General features: G+C 37.3%; 1 protein-coding gene across 7 annotated transcripts in view; it reads right to left on the minus strand.

Moving 5' to 3' along the window:
• Ralyl (RALY RNA binding protein like) overlaps nucleotides 1–25510 on the minus strand; it is a 776281-nt gene that overhangs the window by 165750 nt on the left and 585021 nt on the right. For all 7 annotated transcript variants that reach the window (XM_055603255.1, XM_055603250.1, XM_055603251.1 and 4 more), the window contains one exon: nucleotides 23054–23129. In XM_055603255.1, coding sequence (XP_055459230.1) covers nucleotides 23054–23129 — 76 coding nt within the window. The remainder of the gene's footprint in view (nucleotides 1–23053; nucleotides 23130–25510) is intronic.

Below are 25510 nucleotides of genomic sequence, written 5' to 3' on the forward strand. Positions count from 1 at the left end.
ACTTGTATCTCAGCTGTAGAACCCTCCTTCTTTCCTTCCAATCCTCCCTTCCCTCCCTCATCTCCTCCCTCCCCCCTTCAGAGTCCACTGATAGGGGAGATCCTCCTCTCCTTCCATCTGACTCTAGCTTATTAGGGATCTTCAGGACTGGCTGCAATGTCCTTATCTGTGGCCTAGTAAGGCTGCTCCTCCCTTGGGGGCATGGCAGGGAAGCTCAATGAGCCAGTCATTGAGTTCATATCAGAAATAATTCTTGTCCCCTTTACTAGGGAACCCATTTGGATACTGAGCTACCATGGGCTATGTCTGAACAGGGGTTCTGGATTATATCTATGCATGGTCCTTGGTTGGAAAAACAGTCCCATAGAAGACCCCTGTGCCCTGATATATTTGGACCTTGTGGGGATCTTGTCCCCTCTAGGTCATACTAACTCCTCCTTCTTTCATAAGATTCCCTGCACTCTGCCGAAGGTTTGGTTATGGGTCTCAGCATCTGCTTTGATACACCGTTAGGTAGAGTCTTTCAGGTGCCCTCTGTGGTAGGCTCCTGTTCTGTTACTTGTTTTCTCCTACTTCCAATATCGATCCCCTTTGTCTTTCTAGGTGAGTATTGATCATCTTACCCCTGGTTCTCTTTCTTGTTCATCTTCTTCGGGTGTACAGATTTTAGTATGTTTACCCTATCTTATAGGTCTAGTACCCACTTATAAGTGAGCATATATCATGTGTGTCTTTCTGCTCCTGGGATATCTCACTCAGGATGACTTTTTTCTAGATCCCACCATTTGCCTGCAAAATTCATGATTTCCTTGTTTTTAATTACTGAGTAGTATTCCACTGTGTAAAAGTACCACAATTTCTGAATCCATTCCTCCATTGAAGGACATCTGGTTTGTTTCCAGGTTCTGGCTATTACGAATAAAGCTGCTACACACATGGTTGAGCAAATGTCCTTGTTGTGTACTTGAACATCTTTTGGATATATGCCTAGGAGTGGTATAGCAGGATCTTGAGGAAGCAGTATTCTTAATTGTCTGAGAAAGCGCCAGTTTGATTTCCAAAGTAGTTGTACAAGGTTACATTCCCACCAGCAGTGGAGGAGGGTTCCCCTTTCTCCACAACCTCTCCAGCATGTGTTGTCACTTGAGCTTTTTATCTTAGCCATTCTGATGGGTGTAAGGTGAAATCTCAGGGTCGTTTTGATTTGAATCTCTCTGATGTCTAAGGATGTTGAGCATCTCTTTATGTGTTTCTCTGCCATTCTGTATTGTTCTAAAGAGAATTCTCTGTTTAGCTCCATACCCCATTTTTAAATTGGGTTGCTTGAATTATTGCTTTTTAACTTCTTTACTTCTTTATATATTCAGGATATCAGTCCTTTGTCAGATGTAGAGTTGGTGAAGATCCTTTCCTAATCTGTAGGCTGTCCTTTGGCACAACTGTTCTTATTTCTACTCAAGGATTTGAATTTCATTTATACACAGTTGACCCATGCACACATTCAATCCAGACTCTTTTTCCTAATTCCAGAATTGAAACCCAACTCTCTACTTGACATCTTCACCCAGATGTCTCATAGACATCTCATCTTTAACATGTCACAGAACTGAACAATATTCACTTTCCGTGGCCCCCTCCATTGTCTTTCTCTCACTAATGTGACTCCATACTTTTACTTGACTCTAGATTCTTCCAATACCTTGGAAGTATCTCTGGTAAGGAGACTGATCATCAGTAGGTCCTTTCTTCTACACATCAAAAAGCAAATGAAGTTCCTGTCATTGTAACTTACCCAAATGGAAAGAATATGGCATTTCACAAGTTGAGAGCCTCCTGCTTCAGCTTCCTGATTGCTGGAATTCTAGATGTATGCCATGTCCAGCTTCCTTTCTCCTTCCTGAAGTCAGTCACCCCATATTGAATTCTGACTACTTTGAGTTCACCTTCATATGACAAATTCTTCACTAGTCTCAGGAAAAGGCTATGTGGAGAATAAAGCTCAACCAGCACAGATGCCTGTAGTACTCTTGGTTGACATAACATATGACATATTCACCAGCCATCTACTCACCACTCCGAATAGAGCTCTTCAATTATACATATTTAAACCACCCAGTGTATCAACTTTTTTAAAAGTAGCAGATTCAGTTATCACTAACAGATGACAAAGTCATGCTCCATTCCATTCTTTTTCTTAGAGTCCACATCCAACATGGAGGCAGTTTGTTTGTTCTGTTTAACAAGTATGCCTGAGGTATAACCAACAGGCATTTACCTCAGCAGTGTCACCCAGAATCTTGCTTGGTCTTGTGCATTCTACCTTTATTTCTTTGCAATATTCTCAACTTGTACCAACTATGACCCATATATATATATATATATATATATATATATATATATATATATATATATATATATATATATATATATATATGGTCTATATCTAATGTGTACACCATTCCAAGTTCTCTATTTCACTTAGAACAAAACTGAAGTACTTCATAGGCATCCAGACCCTCTCTCATTTGTTATATCGCCAATGTAATCCATATTCCTGTTTCTGTCTCTGTTCCAGAGACATTAGGATTCTGTTGTCTAAAATATGTGAATATTCCTATTCGATAAAATCATTTCCTAGCTATTCCCTTTACACAGAACCCGTTCTCCAAGACATGACCACTGTCTTCAAGTGTGCCCACCAATGTCTTGCCAAAGTTCCCTGTAAAACATTGTTATACTTCCTGTGGCTCACAACCCTTCCCTAGTTATACTTTTCTATGACTTATGCCATTTCCTATGTGTAACACAACTTAAAGGATATATCAGGCATTTTGGGCAATTTTGTTTTCTGATATATATTTGGTGACTAAAATAGGTAAACAAATCATGATTAGTTTAATTTTAAAACTTAGCAATTTTGTCTTGTCTTTCCTACTACTCCATGGGCTGAGCAGATATCTCTAATATAAGGTGAAGCTGATTACTTCCTGGGTCTGCTTTGCTTACAGAAGACAAGTGATTGCCTCGGTTTCCAGTCCTCAGATATTATTATCCTTTCAAAATTGCTTGTGTCAGACCTATTTCTCAGTCTCCAATGTTTGACTATTTCCAGTGATGACTCATTTGAAGGAATTATTTGCTTATTCACCTTTCCATTGACTTCGTCTGTATCTAAATTTAGGCTGTGCATTAACTCCTGAGTACTAATGACTGTTGAAACAAGCTCTGTCATGGAGACTAGCTACTTGGATTGCCCAAAAGCCTCAGTCTTTTTTTTTTTTTCAGTCAACATCTCTGGGCTAATGTTTGTTTAAGATCTTTTTCCATGCTTTTCTTCAGAGTAACTCCTTTCAGACAGAATGCCAACTGTCCAGTAACTGCCTATCTTTGTAATTTACTCATACACCTCATTTTCTTGTGTCATCTTTTTTGAGTTACATGTAAAAATACACATATATTCTTTTATAAACATCATGATTTTACAGATCCTTCTGTAATTGTCTCACTCTCTTAGCTACGTCTCTTCCCCTGGTTTAGTCTGTTGTCCTTATAACAGAATTCAAGGAACCAACAACATTATGAAAAGCAGCCCTAGCCAGAGTTCTGTCTCATTTCTGCTTATTTGTAATTTGTAGTATTTTTTTTTAATAAATAGAAATTTACTTGTATTCCTTAAAAATTCAGAGACTGGCTGGTGAATCATTTTTAAAAGTCTCCAGGTGTGTGTGTGTGTGTGTGTATGTATGTGTGTATGTGTGTCTGTTTACTGTTTGTGTATTTGCTTTGTTTTATTGTGGTTTGTGTTTTTATTTGCCTGTCTTTATTCGAAAGAGATAAATAGTGGGCACGGTATTGGATAGGTAGGGAAGATAAAGGATTAGAAGAGGGAGGAGATACATGATCAAAACATATTGTATGCAAAGTATTATTTTCAATAAAAATCAATTAATTAGAAAGCCTTTATGCTGATGCCATGCTGCTATCTACTGACTCCCAAACAACCTGTTTCCACAGGTTCTCCTTCTTCAAATGGATTCATGGCTATGCTTTGCATACCATGGCTACAACCTTGACTTATGCAGTTGTTACTTGTAAATATGCATTGTATCCTCTCACAGTGGTGGGGGGGGCAAACAGTGGGGTCACAGATTTAGGACAGTAAGGGTCAGTTGGAGTTAGGCAGAAACACTGTCTCATTATTTGCTTGCTAACCTCAAGTCAGAGGCCATCTGCATGCACCCCTGCTTGCTTCGCTGCAGCACTCTAACAGCTAATGAAGTTTGACTTTTCCATTTCTGAGAATGAGATCCCTTCAGCTGTTCTCTCCATACACCCTGTTCCGCCACTCTTTTTCACACAGGGAGACCCTTGTCCTATTCTGCTACTAACTGACTGACACAGCACTTCAGGCAGTTAGCTCTGACAATGACTTTATCTCCACATGGGCGGCTGGCCAGCACTGAACTGTGAGTCTAAAGTTAATGAAGTTGCCCTTTCAGAAAATTAACTTTTTCCAATAACCGTTGAGACTGGTGAAGATGTGGGGTTGTATGGAACATTAAAAAGAATCGTCACTGTTTTCTGCCTGAGTGCTTGTGCATAATGCATATCATTTGTGACTAGTACAATCTGCTCTTAAATGCATTTCTTTTTTTTTTCAGCCAGTGGAATATTTAATAAAACAGTATTTTCATATATATGTAAAAATAAACTTTCAAAAACTTTTTTTAAATAGCTCTTTACAAAATAAACCTGATTGGTAGAGTCCTGACAGGAAGAGATTATAATAAAGGTACAAATATTGGTAGTCCCCCTGGAAAGAAGGCAGACCACTTTCTACGATACACTATGAGACTCCCAGATGGGAAAAAGGGTTCACTAGTACTCTAAAGTAGAATGTCCATTTAGAGGCTATGGACAAAAGAACTCAAGGTGGATCTAAAATTGTAAGAGCAGAAAACAAAGCAGCAGCTGACAGATGAGAAAGCCGTTATAAGTGCAAAAACCCCTAACATACTATAGCAGTAGGGACATATATCCAACATTCTTTGTGTGTGGTAAGGGCCACTCTTTTTGAGTTGAGGCACTCAATAAAACGGATCATGTGCATAGCACATTTTTGTGATTGTTACGAAGTGCTAGTCAAGGACTTAAAGTGCACACGTACAAACAGAAAACAGAGGTCTCAATAGTGCAGCAGAAAACTGCCTACCAATTTTTGAAGTTGTGTATGTATGTGTGGTGTGTGTATGTTTGTATGTATATGTGTGTGGTATTGAGACAGTTTTTTATTCTGCAGCCCAGGCAGGTCAGCTTGAAACTCACCATATAGCTAATGATGGCCTTGGACTCACAGCAACCCTTCCACCCCAGCTTCCCATGTGTTGAGATTGCAGACATGAGTCACCTGACTTTGAGCCATTTTTCTACTGCTGGGGGATGAGGTTCACTGGCAGAGCAGTTGACAAGTAGGCATGGGGGTCTTAGGCTCAATCCTTAGTATTGGCAAAAAGTTAAAAATTAAAAAAAAAAATCCCAAACCATTAAATTGTGATTGTTCTGGAAACTATTTCTTTAAAACAAAACTGTGAAATGTTATCAAAAAGAGACTCCTTTCAATGTACCTACCTTTAAAATTGTTAAGAGTTAAATAAGGAAATAAACTGTATAACATATAGGCTTTAAAAATCTTGGACCATGGAACTCGTTTTTACTGGGGAGTGGGGGGGGGTATTATTATATTTTCCAGGCTGGCTTTGAATTCAAGATGCAACAACCTCAATTTGATGAGTGCTGAGATTACAGGTATGTGGAATGCTGGTCACTGAACCCAGGGGATCACACAAGCTGTGCAAATACTCTACAATTGAGCTCTAAAGAACTTCTTTAAGTGGTAAAAAAAGACATTAGTTAAAAGCAAATTGTAACAGTTCACTGAGGTAATAGCTAGATAGCTAGACACGTCTGAGCAACCCACTTCTCAGAGGCTTATCACTTTCATGATTTTTTTTTTTAAGTAACACTTCATTTTGAAACTTCTTAAAATTATTTTTTAAGACAGTTTCTCACTGTAGTCCTAGGTGTCAGAAAACTCACTATATAGATAAGGCTGGCCTTGAACTTCTGATCCTCCTGACTACCCTAAGAAAATGCTGGGATTATAGGCATGTCTCACCATGCCCAGCTTAATGCATTTCTTTTGTTACAAAAATCCCTCTAAGGAAATTTCAGTGTTAGCCAATAAACTTTGAAGAAAACATCATGTAAAGTCAATCACAGTTAATAATTTTGCTTTATTGTTCTTCACACATGCTTTAAGTATATGTGGTACTTTCTATGAGACCAACACTTGGTCCTCAGTTCATAGAATATTGTGAAGGTGCAATTTTGCTAAAAGAAAATCATCACTGGGCAGGCTTTGAAGGTTTACAGCCTACCCAGCTTCTTGAACTCTCTGTTTCCTATGTGTGGTTGATATGTAACATTGTTCTTTCAGTGGATAAAAATAAGAGATAGCTTTGAATCTTAAAAGAGATTTAGGAATTTTGGCTTTGGACTTCTGAGCAGGGTTGAGCCTGGAGCTTTTGAATTTTGACCACATATTTAATTGTGTTATAAGCATGAGCCTATGTGAGTCAGGGGAGGGTTGTCATGGTTTGAATGAGAAATTCCCTTATAGGCTCAAGTGTTTGAATATTTGGTCTCCAGTTTGTGTATTGTTTGGATAGGTTATGAAACCTTCAGGAAGTACAGCCTTGCTGGAGGAAGCATGTTATTGGGGCATCTTTGAGAGTTCACAGTCTTGCCTCCAGGTGTACGCTATACTTTCTGTTTGGGATTGACATGCTCTCTGAGCTTCCCGCTCCAGCCACATACTTTCCTGCCATCCTTTTCTATGTTACCCTAAATATCTTTTGAGTGTTTAGTATAATCAGCATATGTATTAATGGTTCATATCTTGGTTGGACCATATTATTTTGTGATTTTAAATAAATCTGGAAAACACATTGGGAAAAATTTAATATTTTTACATTGTAAAAATATTTAATGTTTTCTCCTTAGGTGAGCTTCAATATATATGATGTCTTATAGAATATATATTTTTTGCATTGTATAGTTTGAAATTAAATGTGAATAAATTCCACAGTGAGGCATGGAAGCCTGGGTCTTCTTTCAGATTAGAACATAAACGAGAGAGTCTGAAATCATTAGAAATGAGGATGAACTAAAAGCTGTGCTTCTGAGTCCTTCATTTAATGACAGGAAAATTACATAAAAGGGGTCAAATTATTTCTAAACTCAGAGTTGTTTCATGAGATTAGCCTCGTGGTTGCAGGTTCCTGACTTTCAGTCCAGGGAGTATTCTGATGACTGATAATACTGTCACGGAGTATATTTCTGCCTGAAGAAGGAATGTATCACAGAAATGTTAAAACACAAACTGTGGTATCTCAATGCAATTAAGTTTAATGGACCATGATTCTCCTGTATTGTAAACATGAACTAAACAGTTGCTAACTTAGAATCAGAGAATGTCTGGATATTCTGAAACACCAGTAAGAAGGCTTAAGAGTCACATTTAATTCCACTGGAAAAAATGCTTTGAAAGTTTAATCATTCACTTCCTAATGAAATTATGTGTATCAAACATGGAAAATTGATAATCCAGAAGAGCCATTCTGCCTCTTCATTCTCTTCTGTCCAAGCACAGTAAAGGAAGTACGTTCAGGTTTTTTGTTTTGTTTTGTTTTGTTCTGTTTTTGTGGTTGCCATTATTTTATTTTTACAGATTCAAGTATATTGATGCATCAGCCCAAAGTGTGAAACTGTGTATCAAAGCAGATACTAAGACTCATAACCAAACCTTCAGCAGAGTGCAGGGAATCATATGAAAGAAGGGGGAGTTAGTATGACATGGAGAGGACAGGAGCTCCACAAGGACCAACTCTATCTGGGCACAGGGGTCTTTTCTGAGACTGATACTCTACCAAGGACCATGTATGAATATAACCTAGAACCTCTGCTTGGATATAGCCTGTGGTAGCTCAGTAACCAATTGGTTTTTCCCTAGTAAGGGGAACAGGGACTATTTCTGACAGGAACTCAATGGCAGGCTCTTTGACCTCCCCACCCTCCAAGGGAGGAGCAATCCTGCTAGGCCACAGATGAAGACTTTGCAGCCAGTCCTGAAGATATCTGATAAAACAGGATGAAAGGGGAGGAGGTCCTCCCCAATCAGTGGACTTGGAAAGGGGCAGGGAGGAGATGAGGGAGGGAGGGTGGGATTAGGAGGGAATGAGAGAGCGGGATACAGCTAGGATAAAATGTAACTAATAATAGAAATAAAAGAAAAAGAAAGGACAAGCAAGTAATATGTCCTGCAATGACTCTCCTCTTTATGAGGTGAGACCTAAACTCTAACGTCCAAAGATCGTGCCCGGATTTGTTTCTTAGAGATAAATCAGAACTGCCTTTTAAGAGGAGCCAGATAATTTTCACAAGAGAAACATGGACTATTCCTAATGAAAATATTTTAAGTCAATCCAAACTAAAATATTATAAACTTCAATTTTTGAAGGGCAGAACTATTATAATTAACCTTTAAAAACATTATAATAAAATATTTACATTACTTTGTAATTTATAAAAATAAGTTTCAAAATTTAATTGACCAAGACAAAACATAAAGAACATAGAATAAGTCTAATTTTATAAACATAATTTGTAGGATTACTCAGTCATTCATATTGTAAAGATGAGAAATGATGACAGAGGAGAAAGGGTCATGCGGTTTGTCATCATTTCATCATTCATCTATATTTTTATGTATTTTAGAACTTCTGAAACCTCAGCCTACATCTAACATTTTTCCTTTTAAATTGTATGATTTATGTATTCACAGTAATACAAAACCTTACTGAAAGAAGATCTACACTGAGAAGATTCTAGCCTAACTACCTGATCATGTAGAACAAAACAATTTGGAGGTGTAGTGGGGAAAGTTTGGAAAACTTTGGAGATACAGGCCAGAGAAATCCTGGAAACACAGATCTACTGAGAGATTCTGAAAGAATGAAAGTTGACAGGCATGTAAAGAGAAAAAAAGTTATTCAGGAAACTTCAGATGAGAATTATATTGAGAATTAGATTACAGGCTACTCATGTTTTGGCAAGGAATTTGTCTATTTTTTTTTTCAAGCTTCTTTGCGAGGAACTAATTTAAAAGTTACAGGTTACTTGATTTGATGGAGAAACTGTCAACACTCAGGATATTGGTATAACTGAATGCTTTTAGCCAGATTTACTGTGAGTGAGGTGCACAGTACTGGAATCTTGCAATTTAGTTTGAAAATAAGTGTGAATAATGTTGGGGCCAATGAATGTGTGGTTTCTAAAGAGATTAGCACCATCACAAAGAATCCAGGTGCTTTGCACATGAAAGGAAATGTGAGTACATCTCAGAACCTGGCCAGATCCCACCTAGCCTATATCCAGGCATAAAAAGAGAGAGATCCTCCTAAATGACTTTGTTTTGAAAAGAAAGATATAGGGTTCTTTGTTCACGTAGGTCCTCCTAGGAAAGTTTTTATCTGTGCTCACTAACCCAGTCACCTAGAGACTACTGAGGGAATGGACCACAGGTTTCTAGAATATTCACATGCTGTGTTGATGATTGACATCAACCATGTGATTCCCGATAGTCAGATATGCATAATAAAAGAGTTATGGGGTCAGGAAGGCATCCCCCCCAAGTTTAAAAGAAAAACCTTGGAAGTCAAATAATATGGAACAGAGTCACAGGCCCTGTGAGAAGCTCCTTAAAAAGCTTAAGAGTAAACAATGCCTATAGTATTGACTCTAGGAAGCTGGAGGTGCCAGGGACATGTAGAAAGTGATGATACAAGCTGTAGGCAGTGAGAAGATTCAGCTCCAAAGAGCCCATGTAGCTTGCAATCAACAAGAGCTCCATGCCATTTAAAGTCTACATTCAATACCATGTGCCTTAGATCCTAAAAATGGAGCACCAGAGTTTAATTTTTCCTAAATAGTTCAATAGAGTTTATTTCTTTTTTATTTGTCTATATATATATGTATATATATATATATTTTTTTTCTTGTAGAAGTACAACACACTGCAGCCTACATTGACTTAGGTAGTTCTGATTGACCTTGAATGTGTGACAAACTTTGTTTGTCACACATTTGACAAACTTTGCGTTATCCTCTCAAGTGTTGGGGTTACAGGTAAACCGCCATGCAATGCTCTAATTCTTCTTTTGTGGAATAAAAACGTTCACTAATATTGCTTGTTGAAACTATGTAACCTGGATATATATTCTCTTTCTCTCTCACACACACATAAACACACACATACATACATATAATAGCTAGGATTCTGTCATGACTATCAAAGAAGAATTTCACACTGTATTCTTAAGAAATGCTAGAGTTTTGAGGAATTGGGACTTTTGAAGCCGAACTAAATACTTTTGCAAATAAGGTGGACCTAAGCCTCTAACCAGGGCTAGAACATGAAGCATGAAGGGGCATGAAAGGTCTCCCAAAAGTCTTATGTATTAGGATTTTGGAACAAAACCTGCTTCTGGGTTGCCTAGCAACTTATGATGTCATCACATGTCGCCAGCCAGGTGGCCACAACTGAAAGGTGTGGTTACCTTGCCCCTAAAAGGGACCATCTGGCCATGTGGTCTCTCTCTCTAGGTCCTCTTGGTGTCTTGCTCTCTTGGTCCTTCTGCTCTATCGGGGCACCCCCTCTCTCTTCCTCCTCCCCTTTCTTTCTCCCCCCTCTCTTTCTCCCCATCATGCCCTGTTCTCCCTTCCCTCCCTCTCTTCATTTCCACCTAATAGGCTTGGTTGCCAAAGTTCAAAGACAGGGATTTGGGGAAGTGATTCAATCATGATAGCTCTGATTTCATCAAGCTGTTAACCTATTATAGATTTGCAATTTGATGACATGATAGTTATGGGAAATGGTGGTTATTAGGTCACTTGAATGTGGCTGACATTTTTCTGCATCTCTGTTCTTTTAACTTACCATGAGGTAAGCTTTTTTTTTTTTCCACCATGTCCTTCTAATGTGAGGTTTCATACCAGGGATACAACAATAGAGCTAGTGGATTCTCTAAATTCTGAGCCAAAATAAATCTTCTCTGATAAAACCATTTTTTCAAGGCTTTAGTCACAGAAATGAAAGGCAAACTAATACAACATGTTATAGGAGCCTAACTTCAGTGGGCACTCTGACCTGTAATAGCCAGACTATCTCCCTAAGACACAAGAAGGATATTTTTCTTCTTCCAGAAGTCAATTAGATAATACAAATCAGGACTTTATTATCCAGTAATGTTAAGATGAATAGTGTTGAGTCCTATTATTTGAGTCCTGTTATTGAGTCCTATCTTACAAATGAGTTTGTTTTAGTGTTAGCTGAATGGTTACAAACATATGTTTTACTCTGTTTTCTATTTGCATTATAGTTTTTAGCTTATTCTTTTTCTAGCACATTCATGGACAGGATTCCTGGGATGGAAAAATAATTTTGATTTAATATCCTTTTTAATTTCACAATGAAAAAGTAATATCGTAGCATTAAAGGGTACTTACTATTCAGTGTCAGTTTGTTACACTTAAGAATTTAAGCACATTTTCATTTCTTTCATAATCCCTTCCCCATGATCTATGGAAATATAATGACACTTAAATAAATGGATCACCACGCATGCTGACAATATAACGAAACAGGGCTGGGATAAAGTTTCAAAATAAGAAGTAAATGGCTGTGAGGCAGCCCTTAAAGTTAAAAGGTAACTGGCTTGTATCTCATATAGGAAGCACGAGGCCCACAATATTTCACCAATGGCTATTCTTTAACAAGAAAACATGACACCAAATTAAAATGCAGTGAAAAAAAGCAAATATATATACATATAATGGTAAAGAAATTAAGTGGATTAACATAGTTGATAAAGAATTTTCAACTTATGAGAAATGAGTAATACTGGTCTTTGAAATATCATATATACAAAAGCATCTTCTTACCATGCAGGGAAAAGATAACTAGTCCTATAACTAGCAGTGTACTCTCTGTGCTGTAACCTCAGTGCCCCTAATTTAAGGATGAAATAAACAGTTCAATGCCAGGAGCACACAGTGTTAGAGTCTATATGCAAGTGTTTTTGAGAAAATAATTTAGCTCAAAAAAGAGAATGTATCTTCATGTTTGAAAAAAAAAAAAAACACAACTAGTTGAAAATAAGATTCAAGCTATAAAGTGAATTCTGTTTCTATTTTCTTTCCCACCTACAGGCCAAGAGATTAAATACAAATTCCAGCCTCTCCTGCATCATGGTAACTTTACCTTAGTCTATGTCTTCTTACTTCAAAGAAGAGGAATTCGGTAGCAGGTTCATCGTTCCTGTGTAAAATCTGCAGATACCCAAGTTGGCTCCTGCTTTTTTATACATTTGAAGGATGGATCAACAAGGTATCAAGTGGTTTGTCAGCTATTATGTTCTGTGTTTGGGCAATTTGATTTCAGGAGACCTTGAATTTTCAACCATCTGGAATTCTATTGTGAGAATTTTATTAGGTTTTAAATGTACCAGAGGATGTCACAGGATGAAAAATAGCCTTGAATGAATTATAAAGGATTCTTTGATGGTTCCTTTGTGATAGTTTCCTTAGTTGTGAGACTTCATGAGAAAAAATGCTACCAGCTTTTAATGGTCTCTCTCTCTCCCTTCCTTTCCCTCTCTCTTTTGATCTCTCTTTCTCTCTTGCTGTGTGTGTGTGTGTGTGTGTGTGTGTGTGTGTGTGTGTGTCACTCACACACACACACATATGTACTATGGATATGGACATACATGCATATATACTACATAAGATGATACTTGTTACATTTTTAGATGATGTTAGATAAAACTTTATGCAATACATTTCTGCCGGACAAAGAACTAGAAAAAATAAATTCCCAAATATTTGAGTACCTTCCTTTACTATACAGTTAGACAAATTATGATGTCCAAATTTAACCATTGCCAATGAGAAATTTTGTAAAATTGAGTACTCTTTAATCTTTTAAATTCTGTGTTCTGGGGTTCATCTAGGTAATTTTCATTGGCAATCATTTACGTGGGACTGGTCAGTTTGAAAGAAGACATACTGGCTTGATCTTTTATATTGTTTTAACTTTGTGATGAAATTTGAATATATGGGCTTCTTTTGCTAGTTTTAACTCAGGCTAAACCCTGGAGCGACACCTGTAATCCTTTTTCACTGTACACATTTTCTTTCTTTCTTTCTTTCTTTCTTTCTTTCTTTCTTTCTTTCTTTCTTTCTTTCTTTCTTTCTTTCTTTCTTTCTTCAATTTATATACTTTGTATCCCAGCTGTAGCTCCCTCCCTCATTCCCTCCCAATCCAAACCTCTCTCCCTCATTTCCTCTCATGCCCCTCCCCAAGTCCACTGATAGGGGAGGTCTTCCTCCCCTTCCCTCTGACCCTAGCCTATCAGGTTTCATCATTGGCACATAAGACAACTTCTTGAACAGAACACCAACAGCACAGGCTCTAAGATCAACAATTAATAAATGAAACCTCATGAGACTGAAATGTTTCTGTAAAGCAAAGGACACTGATATAAGAACAAAACGACAGCCTACAGATTGGGAAAAGATCTTCATCAACGCTATTTCTGACAGAGGGCTAATATTCTGAATATATGAAGAACTTAAGAAGTTAAACAGCAACAAATCAAGTAATCCGATTAAAAATTAGGGTACAGAGCTAAACAGAGAATTCTAAATAGAGGAATATCGAATGGGCATTTCTTTAAGTGTTTCTCTGCCATTGAATATTATGTTGAGAATTCTCTGTTTAGACATAGCCCCCCTGCTAAGATGTAGCCCATGACCAGCCCAGTCTCCATAGGATTTCCTAGTAAGGGGAACAAGGGCTATCTCTGACATGGACAGAGTGGCCAGCTCTTTGATTCCCCCTCCCCTAGTGAGGTGGCCTAACTAGGCCACAGAGAATGAGGTTCCAGACAATCCTGATGAGACCTGATAGGTTAGGGCTGGGTAGTAGGGGAGGAGGACCTCCCTGATCGATCAGTGTACTAGGGGAGAAAAATAGGATGGAAAAAAAGAGGGAGAGGGGGACTGGGAGGAGATGAGGGAGGGGGCTACAACCAGGACACAAAGTGAATAAATTGTAATAAATCATCATCATCATAATCAGAATAATAAAATTTTAAAAACTGACCTCAACTCAAACAAACAGACCCTGGGATTTTTAATTGTATGAACCACTAAGGTCTTAGGCCACAGTAGAGGACAATGCAGCCACTTTTGATGAGAATTGATAGACTAAGATCAGAAAGGAGAGGAGAACCTCCCCTATCAGTGGACTTGGGGAGTGGCATGCATGCAGAAAGGGGAGGGAGGGTGGGATGAGGAGGGGAGGAGGGAGGGGCTTATGGGGGATACAAAATGAATAAAGTGTAATTAATAAAAAAAATTTAAAAATTTAAAAAAAGATCCTTTGTGTTGTGGAATTACATGTAGTATTCCCTCTATGACTATCATGTACTGCTCCATGGTCAAGAAGATAATAATAGGTATCTGTACAGTAAAATTAATCAGAAAATGGCAAATAGGCCATTCTTTAACTTAGCAGAGAATTGCTTGCAGCAGAACTATTTTTATTGGTATTGTGTCAGCATTTGTTTCAACACTTTCAGTGAAAAGATCTGTAACTTACACTTGCTTAGCATTAAATTGTGAGGAATGCACAAAGCATTAAAAAACACTTTGCTTTGGATAACCAAGAGGCCAGCCCTGAAAGCATGCACAAAAGTAACATTCTACACAGTGAGCTTACTGAACTCACGTATTTAGTAATGTGTGTGTGTGTGTGTGTGTGTGTGTGTGTGTAATTATAGTTAATGAAGAAAAAGTTGATAAATTTGAAAAAAACAAAGGGGTTATATAGGATGGTTTAACAAGAGGAAGAGGAAAAGGTAAATGGAATTACTGTATAATCTTACAAAATAATGAAAATAACTTTTCAAAAATTAAACAACAGCTATAAAATGTAATAGAGATCAACAAAAGCTGTTGTTCTGAGAAGGTATATGATACATTAACTGATTTAGTTGATTGTAAGTTTAGCAACACTATCATATCCAATTGTTTATCTGAAATACTGTAGCTTGTTGGTTTCCGCCCCCCTAGTTTCCCCATTGCATTCCTCATCTTCTCCATCTCCAGTTTGGGATGTGTATCCTTCATGAGTGTCCTTCATGATTCTTGTCCCTGAAGCTCCTGATTACTGTTCTATGTCCTCACCAGTGTCTCTTTTCCTCGCTAGTTTCCTTTAGTTCCCTTAAGGTTCACAAGTTTATCCTGATGATTACAATTCCTATGTTGCAGTAACATTGCCTTTTGGTAAAATAAATCTGATTTCTAATGTTTGGAGTGTACATTATACTTTTTAATGTCTAATTAAAGCCACTCTAGGTTTTAATAATTTCCATTTTGTTTTTAAGTAAATATAGTATAATACTTAATATGGATGTTTTCCTTGAATAATCATAAAAATGAACATAGCTAATAGTTTATAACTATAAAAATTAAAAGCTTGTAAGCATATTTTCTGTTAGAAAATAATTATTTTCTTTCTTCTTGTGGCCAAAGAAGCTGAGTAATGAGAAGACAAGTCCATGTTGCCGGTCACACTATGGTTGCTAATGGAGATGCTGTCTAACACTTCATTAAGAGTATTCACATCAAATATTGGAATAGCTTCAAGCTATCAATAAAGTGCATGTTTGGAATCTGTTCTGATACAGAAGCATGACAACATTCCTAAGAGAATGTTCTAAAGTTTCTAAAGAATTTTCACCCTGGAGTACTCAGATGTATTACATTTTAAATGTAAACACTTTTTGTTATTTTCTCTTAACAGTTTTAGCAACTATGTGTCAGTAATTTGTAGGCACAGAAGTACTGGAATAGGAGTAAACTGAAATTTCTACAAAGACCCAGTCAATATATAGTTGAAATAAACTAGGTATGCCTGTAAATGCAGGAATCCCATCCAGCTTAGGAAAAAAATGTACACATGTGGGGATAGGGAAAAGTACTTCCCTTACACACTTACATTAACCTTGAAGGCAAACAAGCTGCCTTTCAGGTGTTTCTATCTGACTAAAAAAAGAGGAATGGGAAGAAGCCTTTTCCAGAGCTGAAGAAATCTACCAAGGGAATATTAAACTTTGGAAAGTGAGTTTGTATATTTCTTGACTCTATCAAAGGAGACAGAAAGCAAATACAACCATCAAAAGCTACATGATGACCTCAGAGAGCTGAGGAAAAAAAGCAAGAGATGTCCAGGACACATCCTGTCCATGCTGATTTCATTTTAGCAATGAAAGAGAACTTAACATCCATAATTATATTTTCTACTGTCAAGATCCCGGAAAACATTCTGTGAAAACATCCTGGGAGTGTCTTTTTTTTCTTGAAATGTTGCAGAACCATTATGAAAGATAACAGATTCATGTTGATCTAATGAAAAATAAATCACCACACTTACTTTACTATAGTCATTTTGCTTAGGGAGGTTCTGATTTTGATCATTAAAATAAGTTCCCTCACATTAAGTGACTTCTAGTACCATTGAAGATTGACTAAAAAGGATGATCTGGTACTACCTAAAGACTATTATTTTCTAATCTTACGAGGTCTGGAATTTTTCTTCATGGTGTCTTGATGAACCAAGTATTTTGGGGGTACAAAATGACGTGTGATACTCACAATATTTGAAAACGGTACTTAATAACCTCTGTAAAATTAATGAGATGAATCCTTATATGTCATTCATCTTTTGTTTTTTTAATTAAATTTTTATTTTGTATATGAATTACAGTTCATTCACTTTGTATCCTGCTGTAGCCCCCTCCGTCATTCCTTCCCTCATCTCGTCCCATGCCTCTCTCCAAGTCCACTGATAGGAGAGGTCATCCTCCACTTCTATCTGACCCTAGCTTATCAGCTCTCATCAGGACTGGCTGCATCTCAGTATCCAGGTGGGTTTCCTAGTAAGGGGAACAGGGACTGTATCTGACATAAATTCAGTATCTGGCTCTTTGACCAGCTCCCCCTGAGGATGGAGCAGCCTTGCCAGGACACAGAGGAGGACCAATGCAGTCATTCATCTTTCTAAGCTGTGTTCTCTGTAATTCAGAGGCTGTTACTACTTGACTGGAAACATGTATTTGTTTAGCTCTAATGAACATCCCTTTGTTCTTTGGTGTTATTTCTACACAAGCCGAAGAGGAAAGGCCTGTCTGCCTTCTGAGCAGAGGCAAACAGTCAAATAATTATTGTCATTTACTAACCATTTTGCATTAATTGGAACTTAGTGTGCTCGAAAAGTTGCTTCCTAGGGGAGAATCATAATTTCAGAGCACCATAGGTAGTTTGCAACGTACACAGAAGATTTGAAGCAGCAATTTATTAAAAATTATAGTATTTTCCCTACAAAATGGATGAGCTATTCATGATTAGGACTAGGTCCAATATTTATGAAATATTCAGAAATGATTAATTATATTTCATTTACAAATGGACTCTAATGGGAGACATTTTTTATTTCAAGGGCTATTTTAATGAATTGCCTGTCTCTGTGAATTTATGTTCACAGAGAATAATTTTTTTCTCCTTTGTAAAGACATTACTTCTGAGATTTCAGAACTTAATCGTGTCTTCCCTGTTTCTTCTGTCTCATTCTTATGATTGTTCCCTGTTTGCCTATGCTAAAAATCTTGGGCATCCCTCCCTCCCTCACCTCCTACTCCAATCAGTCACATATGCAAAAGATCCCCTGTTGTCCACAGAGTAAAAGCCTAATGTTAATATCATGTTTACAGCCCTCACTAATATAACATTCCTGTATCCCTGAAAGTTAAGCATACCAGCTCTTACTGTGGGATCCTCCTTTGTCTCCTCTGGGCTTCAGTCCTTGCATGTTTTCTGTGCTCATTGTACCTTTAGTTTTCTATTAAGTCCTTGCTTATTTAGAAGCCAGCTCTAGTACCCCTTTCTGTCTATAACTTCTAGAGACTTCATTTCCTTCTACTTAGGCAGAATCAGAAGTGAGACCGAATGCTCTCATTTATCTTCTTGAAGAGCACAGGCATCTGGATGGTTCTCCTTTATTTTAGCATCTAACTTGTGCATAGTACAGTAAGAGTATTTTAAGTCTCACAATTCATTTTTCTATCTACAGTGTTTACCATGTAAATTAATCATACAGAGGTACTAATTAATCAAAACCATATGACTAAATTGAAAAATCCTCTGAAAATAAGAATTGAAAGCACGAAATTGTGTACGGGGGGTATTTAGTGAGAAAAAAAGAATGTGGCAGAAGATAGTGTCAAATATGGTGGGCAGTCAGGGGAAGTACAGTGAAGAGGGTTCTACCACGGATCAGCCACCAAGCCCAACAGAGCATAGTTACAGAGATGCAACAGTTTAACATCGTAGAATAAAAGAGAAACTTCATATAAAAGTATATAATGGTAGCTTTTTACCCTATTATACTCTCTTCTCTAGTTTTGAATTTCCTGTACCAGCAGTCCTTTGACTCCTGTAAGCATAGTAAATAAATGTTCTGTGGATATATTAAATTTTGTGCACTAGTAAATGATTGAACAAGTAGAACTATGCTCTTTCATGAAGGTTAAAGAAATAGACTCAAAGTTTCAAACACTAGAAAATATAGATTGAGCCACTTCCAAGCTGGTATCTCTTCCAAGTGGAACAAATAATTTCACCTCAGCTACAGAGTTGTTTAGGCTCAAGAAAATTATGGCTTGGCCTCATGATAAGACTGTGTTATTCTAGGATGTTGGAAGACTGAGGCAGGAGAGTCATAAATTGAATGTGTTATAATGTTAGTTCGAGGCCACTTTGAGCAACTTATTTGCAGATGTCTCAAAATAAAATAAAACTGTGTAAGAGATGTAACCAAGTGGTATAACATGTGAAGGTGTCTGAATATAGTGTCAGTATGGAAGAAAACAATAATACAGAAAGGAAGGAAGATGGGAACCAGTGCATTAAGTAACTTGAAGCTAAGAATTTACCATGCACAAGTAGATGACAACTTTATTGTTCTTATGACGTATCTAGTATATAATCTTTGCTCTTTTAATTGCTGGCATGGTATTCACAGTAGAGTTAAGATTGATTGTTGCTGTTAATGACTTGGAAGCCCTGTTTTGTGTAACTTGTTTTTGTTAAGATGCTAGCAGGTGAGTGAAGCTGTGTTCTAGTGACAAGGTCACCAGACTTAGAAGCTGAAGACCAGATTTCAGTTGGTAATCTTGCTACCTTGCATTGAAAAAAATTACTTTTCTTTTCAAACTTAGATTTCTCTTTTTATACAGCAAGGCATGTAGTCTCAGCCTGCAGAAGTTGAATATTGAATATATGATTAATGATGGTGGAAACATTTTCACTATAATAATAAAGAACAATAAACCTATGTAAGAATGGGAAAATTTGTAAAAGAAGGGGGCTTTCTCAGCTGCACATTCATTCTTTTCTGTTCTCTTCGTTACTGTCTGTCAATTTCCATTCACTTCAACTTTAATTTTTCTTAAACAAATAAAAATAAGATAAGACAAATGAATATTTTCTTACTGATGTAATTTATATACTATGCATCTTATTTAAATATAACTTGCTTGCAGTTCTTTTGAATGTATAATTCAATATAACTTGGTGGTAGAAAAAAATAACAGAAAGACATTAGTGTTTTGTCATGAGCTTTCACCTTCATAAGGAAATCAAAACAATCCCAGACCATAGAAAATATGAAAAGTAATGTTGTTGTACAGACACAAGTTACTCTGTGATAAGAAAAGAGAGAAGAAGAAAAGCCTTGCGGGCTTGCTTTGTTAATAACTGAATACATGACTTCCAGGATTCTGTATTAGCAACAACTATATATGCAAACATTTAAAATAAAACTAACTGAAAAATAATTTGCATTGCTTAGTTTTGCCTTAAACAAGGTGCAAATGTACTATGTGTTTGGGTAATGATTTCATCCCTGCCTCTTCCTGTCAATGAAAATTTGTTAATGGCCAATTATCAACATTTATTCTTGTTGCTTTCTATTTTGTATAAAATACTTTGTTTAGGTTGAGTATCCTGATTTACATATTTTCAGTTTGAGTACATTTAAGCATCCAAAATAAGAAAATAATTTTTTTTTCACATTAGCTTGAAAAATCTCTGATGACTATGTACTGGATACACTTGGGATCTTCAGTGTAAATAGTACCTTCCAAGAGATCTGTTTATAATCTTTATCTTTTTAGTTTGGAAAATGAGACTATAGGTCTGCTATTATTTAAGAGAATAAAAACAAGACAATAGCACTGGACCTCATGAGCACTTATTTTTTTTTTACCATTCTTTATCAGAGTACAGTCCATGTGATAACATATTGCTTAATTCTGTTAACCGAATGATATCAGTGAAAGAGGAAGCCTTTCTCAACCCTTCTCTTAGTTCTTTTGCTGTGGATACTCCCTGAATGATGAAGCCTATCTGGGAGAGTATCAATAAATTGGATGATAGAGATCTCAATAGCCTGGAACAACTTGCTAAATCTAACTAAAGTGAATTTTACAGAGACAGATGCAAACTCAGCACTTAAACTTAAAAAAGAAAAGTGCAGAAGTACATGAAGTGGAAGATATGGCTTAACTGCAGAGCGGTTTTTGTTGTTGTTGTTTTCCAAAAGTGGTTGTTAAAGAAAAAATTAAAAATAAAAGCAGAGATAACTTAGAACCCTTGCACAGCTCAGTGTCCAAGAGGGTTCCCCAATAATAGCAACAGGGACAATCTCTGACATGAACTCATGGTCTGGCTCTTTGATCTCCTCACCCTCTGGGGGGGAACAGCCTTGCCAGGCCACAGAGGAAGACAATGCAGCCAGTCCTGATGAGACCTGATCGACTCTATCATTGGGTCTGGGCGAGGGGCATAGGAGAAGAAGAGGAAGAGCGGAATTGGGAGGGTAGGAGAGAGGGGGCTACAGCTGGGATACAAAGTGAATAAACTGTAATTAATAAAAATAAAATTAAATTAAAAATTAAAAATAAAATAAAAGCAAGAGGCAGCCAAAACCTGTGAAAGTTCTGTGAAGTCACTTTTGGCTTCTTTTCTAAATCAACCACATTTCACATTTGTTAATAAGAATACATGCAGAACAATCAAGGTCTGAATATAATACTTTGAAAATAGGTATGGACACTGACAAACAGATACAGAAATATGAGAGAAAAATAAAATGCAAAATTATAGCCACCCATCATAGGACAATGTGAAGGTTTGAATGAAAAATGGCCCCTATGGACTCACAGGGAATGCCACTCTTTGAAAGGATTAGGAGGCATGCCCTTGTTTAAGTAGGTGTGGCCTTGTTGGAGGAAGTGTGTCACTGAGGGTGGGCTTTTGAGTTTCAAATGCCCAGCCAGGCCCAGTGTTTCTCTCTTTTCCTGGTGACTGCTGATCCAGATGTAGAACTCTCAGCTCATTTTCCAGCACTATGTCTGTCTGCTTCCCACCAGGCTTCCTACATGAGGATAACGGACTAAACCTCTGAACTGTAAGCCAGCTCCGATTAAATGTTTTCCTTTATAAGAGTTGTTGTGGTCATGCTGTCTCTTCACAGCAATAACATCCCTAAGTAAGACAGACAGTGAAGAGATTGGATCATTTAGATTAGAGAATAATATTTGTCATTCTGAGAAAACAGGCATATGAGGAAAATAATTTAACAAAATAGGCAGAACCAGCTTATAATTGGAGGAAAATTGGGGAATGAAGGCTGTTGATATGGGCTTGGCTACTGGTACCATGTTCACTAACAGGCTGGCCTGATAAAATCACTAAGAAATTTAACCACAAGTTCTAATCTGTTGTAGAGTACTGAAATAAAAACACTTCAAGTAGCATGCAGACACAGAACTTGGCATGCAGGAGACAGTCAGCAGTGCAGATCATTCATGGTACTGGCAACACAGCTCATCCACTCAGTGGTACAAGGGGCAAGCATTCTTTATTTTTGTTTTTGTTTTATTGTGATACTGTATTTATTTTGTAACGCAAAGGTTTAGATTCATAGCTTTCCACATTTGAGGCAAATGCTATATCACTGATGTACATCTCTAGCCTCTTTTTCTATAAGTGTATTCATTTATTCACTTCACATCCCAAATTCAGCCCCCTATCCTCTCCTCCCAGTCCCACCCTCGCAACCTGTTACCCCTTCCCCTCTCCCCTTTTTCTCAGGAAGCAAACATTCTTAACATTTTAGCCATCTGTCTAGCGTCATGGAATGATTACTGCTGCAGTTGGAATAAGGACTACTCTTTTAAAAGCTTGTGTACTTTTAAAAGCCTTTGTTTTTAGCTGGTAGTGCTTTTGAGATGGGATGGGATCATAAGGATGCTGATTTCATAAATGCATCAGTCTGTTGCCTTCATACTGGGTGGGCTAATCGAATGGGGGTCCAGTTGTGAAAACTTAACCGCTGGAAGCATGCTTCTGCAAGCTGTACTTTTATTCCTTTGTTGTCATCTGTTTCCTGTATGCCACAGAGGAGGCAGTTGTGTTCTTCCTTGACCTTTCTCAAAAGCAGACTCTATCATGAAAAGCCCACTAACAATACAACCATATAATACTCAGCATGGGCTGATAGAATGTATGTCTTCTTTTAAGTTGTTTCTCTAAAACATTTTTTGTCGCAGCAACAGAACACAATTGGCTGGTATATAAATAAATATGAGACTATTAAGCACCTGCTATGGCTTCCAATTTATGTATGTGTTACCACCAGAATTTAAGAGTAAAGACTGTTGTTTTAAATTAGGTAATTGCTTGCATATCATATTGTCTCATAAAATGGCAAAACTTTCATCTATGTAATGAGATGGTGTTTCTTACTTACCTGTAAAGAGCAGAAAGGGGCCTCTTGTTTCCAGGCTTTGGTCTGTACGGTTTGGGTTCCCCTGCCATATTAATATCTGAAAACACAAAATAGCATTGTTTAAAGCAGCTATTGATAAACACTTTAGAAGCATTATATCATGGAGGTGTTTTTAGTTACTTTTGCATATCCTTTTACAATTTTATAAGAATTAATTTATGTTGCATGTCTACATGTGTTGTTTTGCATATGGTACTCCTACTTATCAATGTCCTTGCATGTGAGCACATACACAGGAATACATGTGTGCACATATGTGGAAATCCTAGGTTCAAATCTGGTGTTTCAACTTGATCTCACTTTTATTTTTTGAGATAGAGTAGATAGAGTCTTACCGAAGATGAAGCTCATCAACTAAGCAAGTATCTCCAGCTGAGCTTTGAGGATCTATCTCTACCTTCACAATAGTGCTGGAATTATGAGAACTTACCTACCTCCCCAATCCTTTTATGTGAATTCTGTGGACTCAAACTCAAGTGTTCATTCATGTTTGTGTGGCAAATGATTTCCCGGCTAAGAAATTTCATCATTTTTTTTTCTTACATACATCTTGCATGCTATTCACCCTAAAATGCGTGAAAACTCCCTTACATGAGACTCTGCGGGAATTGTCACACTAACATGAAAGGTTGGATTCTTGCTCTTCTGGATTTTGTAGCCTACTAGGGAAATGCAGATACTAAAAATGAATAAAAACAAATAAAAATATATATATATAACATATTGGAATAAAATATATATGTTATATTTTATATAAAATTTGTTGTGGGAAATGGAGAGAAGATTCAAGATGTGTGATGAAAGCAAAGATAATGAGATATCTTTTGATTATTAAATTTTTAGCATCTTCTCAACAATCATAAATATTTGTAGGAGTTACAACTTTGTTCCTCAAAGGAGTTATTAATTTCTACCATTATAGTATCACAATGTTTGTAACATTTATTGAGAAAAATAAAATAATAAACAAATTCTTATTAGTTGATTGATTGATTAATTGGTTTGTTAATATTTATTCACTTTGCACCCAGGCTGTATCCCAACACTCATCTCCTCCCAGTCCCACCCACACTCCATGCTCCTCTCCTAGTCAACTGATAGAGGAGGAACTCCTCCCCTTCTATCTCACCCTATCAAGTCTATCAGGATTCATCAAGGCTGACTACATTATCTTCCTCTGTGGTCTGGCAAGGCTGCATCCCCCTTGGGGAGGTGATCAAAGAGCCAGCCACTGAGTTCATGTCAGAGACAGCCCCTGTTCCTCTTACTTGGAAACTGAGCAGTCTATGGAATTCCTCTGAGCAGAGGGTCTAGGTCCTCTCCATGCACGGTCCTTGGTTGGGTCTCTGAAGAACCCCCTGGGCCCAGGCTTATTGGCTCTCTTGGTCTCCTTGTGGAGTTCCTGTCCTCTCCAAGTCTTTCTATCTCTCTTCTTCCATAAGGTTTCCTGCATTCTGCCCAAAGTTTGTCTATGAGTCTCAGAATCTCATTCGATACCCTGATGGGTAAAGTCTTAGAGAGGCCCCCTGTGGAAGGCTCCTCCTCTTCCCCATCTTCTCCTACTTCTGATGTCTATCCTGTTTGTCCTTCTGAATGAGGATTGAGCATCTTCCCTAGGGTATTCCTTGTTGTTTAGCTTCTTTAGGAGTATAGATTTTAGTATGCTTATCCAATATTATATGGCTATTATCCACTTATAAGTAAGTATATATCATGTGTGTCTTTCTGCTTCTGGTTACCTCACACAGGATGATCTTTTCCAATTCTAATTCTATTTGCCTGCAAATTTCATGATTTCCTTGTTTTTAATTGCTGAGTAGTATTCCATTGTGTAAATGTACCACCATTTCTGTATCTATTCTTTAGTTGAAGGATGTCTAGGTTGCTTCCAGATTCTGGCTATGATGAATAAAGCTGCCACAACATAGCTGAGTAAATGTCCTGCTTGTATGGTTTAGCATCTGTTTGATATATGCCCAGGAGTGGTATAGTTAGATGTTGATGTAGCACTATTCCAAATTTTCTGAGAAAACACCAGATTGACTTACAAAGTCGTTTTACAAGTTTACATTCCCACCAGCAATGGAGAAGGGTTCCCCTTTCTCCACAGCCTCTCCAGCATGTGTCATTCCTTGAGTGTTTTGATGTTAGACATTTTAATTGGTATGAGGTAGAAACTTTAATGATGTATATTTCCAGGGTTGTTACATCTGAATTAATGAACTGAAAATGTGACCAAGAATATGAGATTGACAAGATGCCTGAAAACCAGATAGTCAATGCATACAAGTGCCAATTTTGACCTTAAAAGGGATGTTAAAATTTCAAGGACTTAGAAAGTTAGACTAAAGACAGAGTTTTCTATAGCTAAACATGTCCTCAATTTCATGGTACCTCTGTGTCAGCCTCCAGTGTTTA

This window comes from Psammomys obesus, unplaced genomic scaffold, assembly GCF_907164565.1.
Source record: "Psammomys obesus unplaced genomic scaffold, mPsaObe1.curated_primary_1811, whole genome shotgun sequence".
Classification (NCBI taxonomy): Eukaryota; Metazoa; Chordata; class Mammalia; order Rodentia; family Muridae; genus Psammomys; species Psammomys obesus.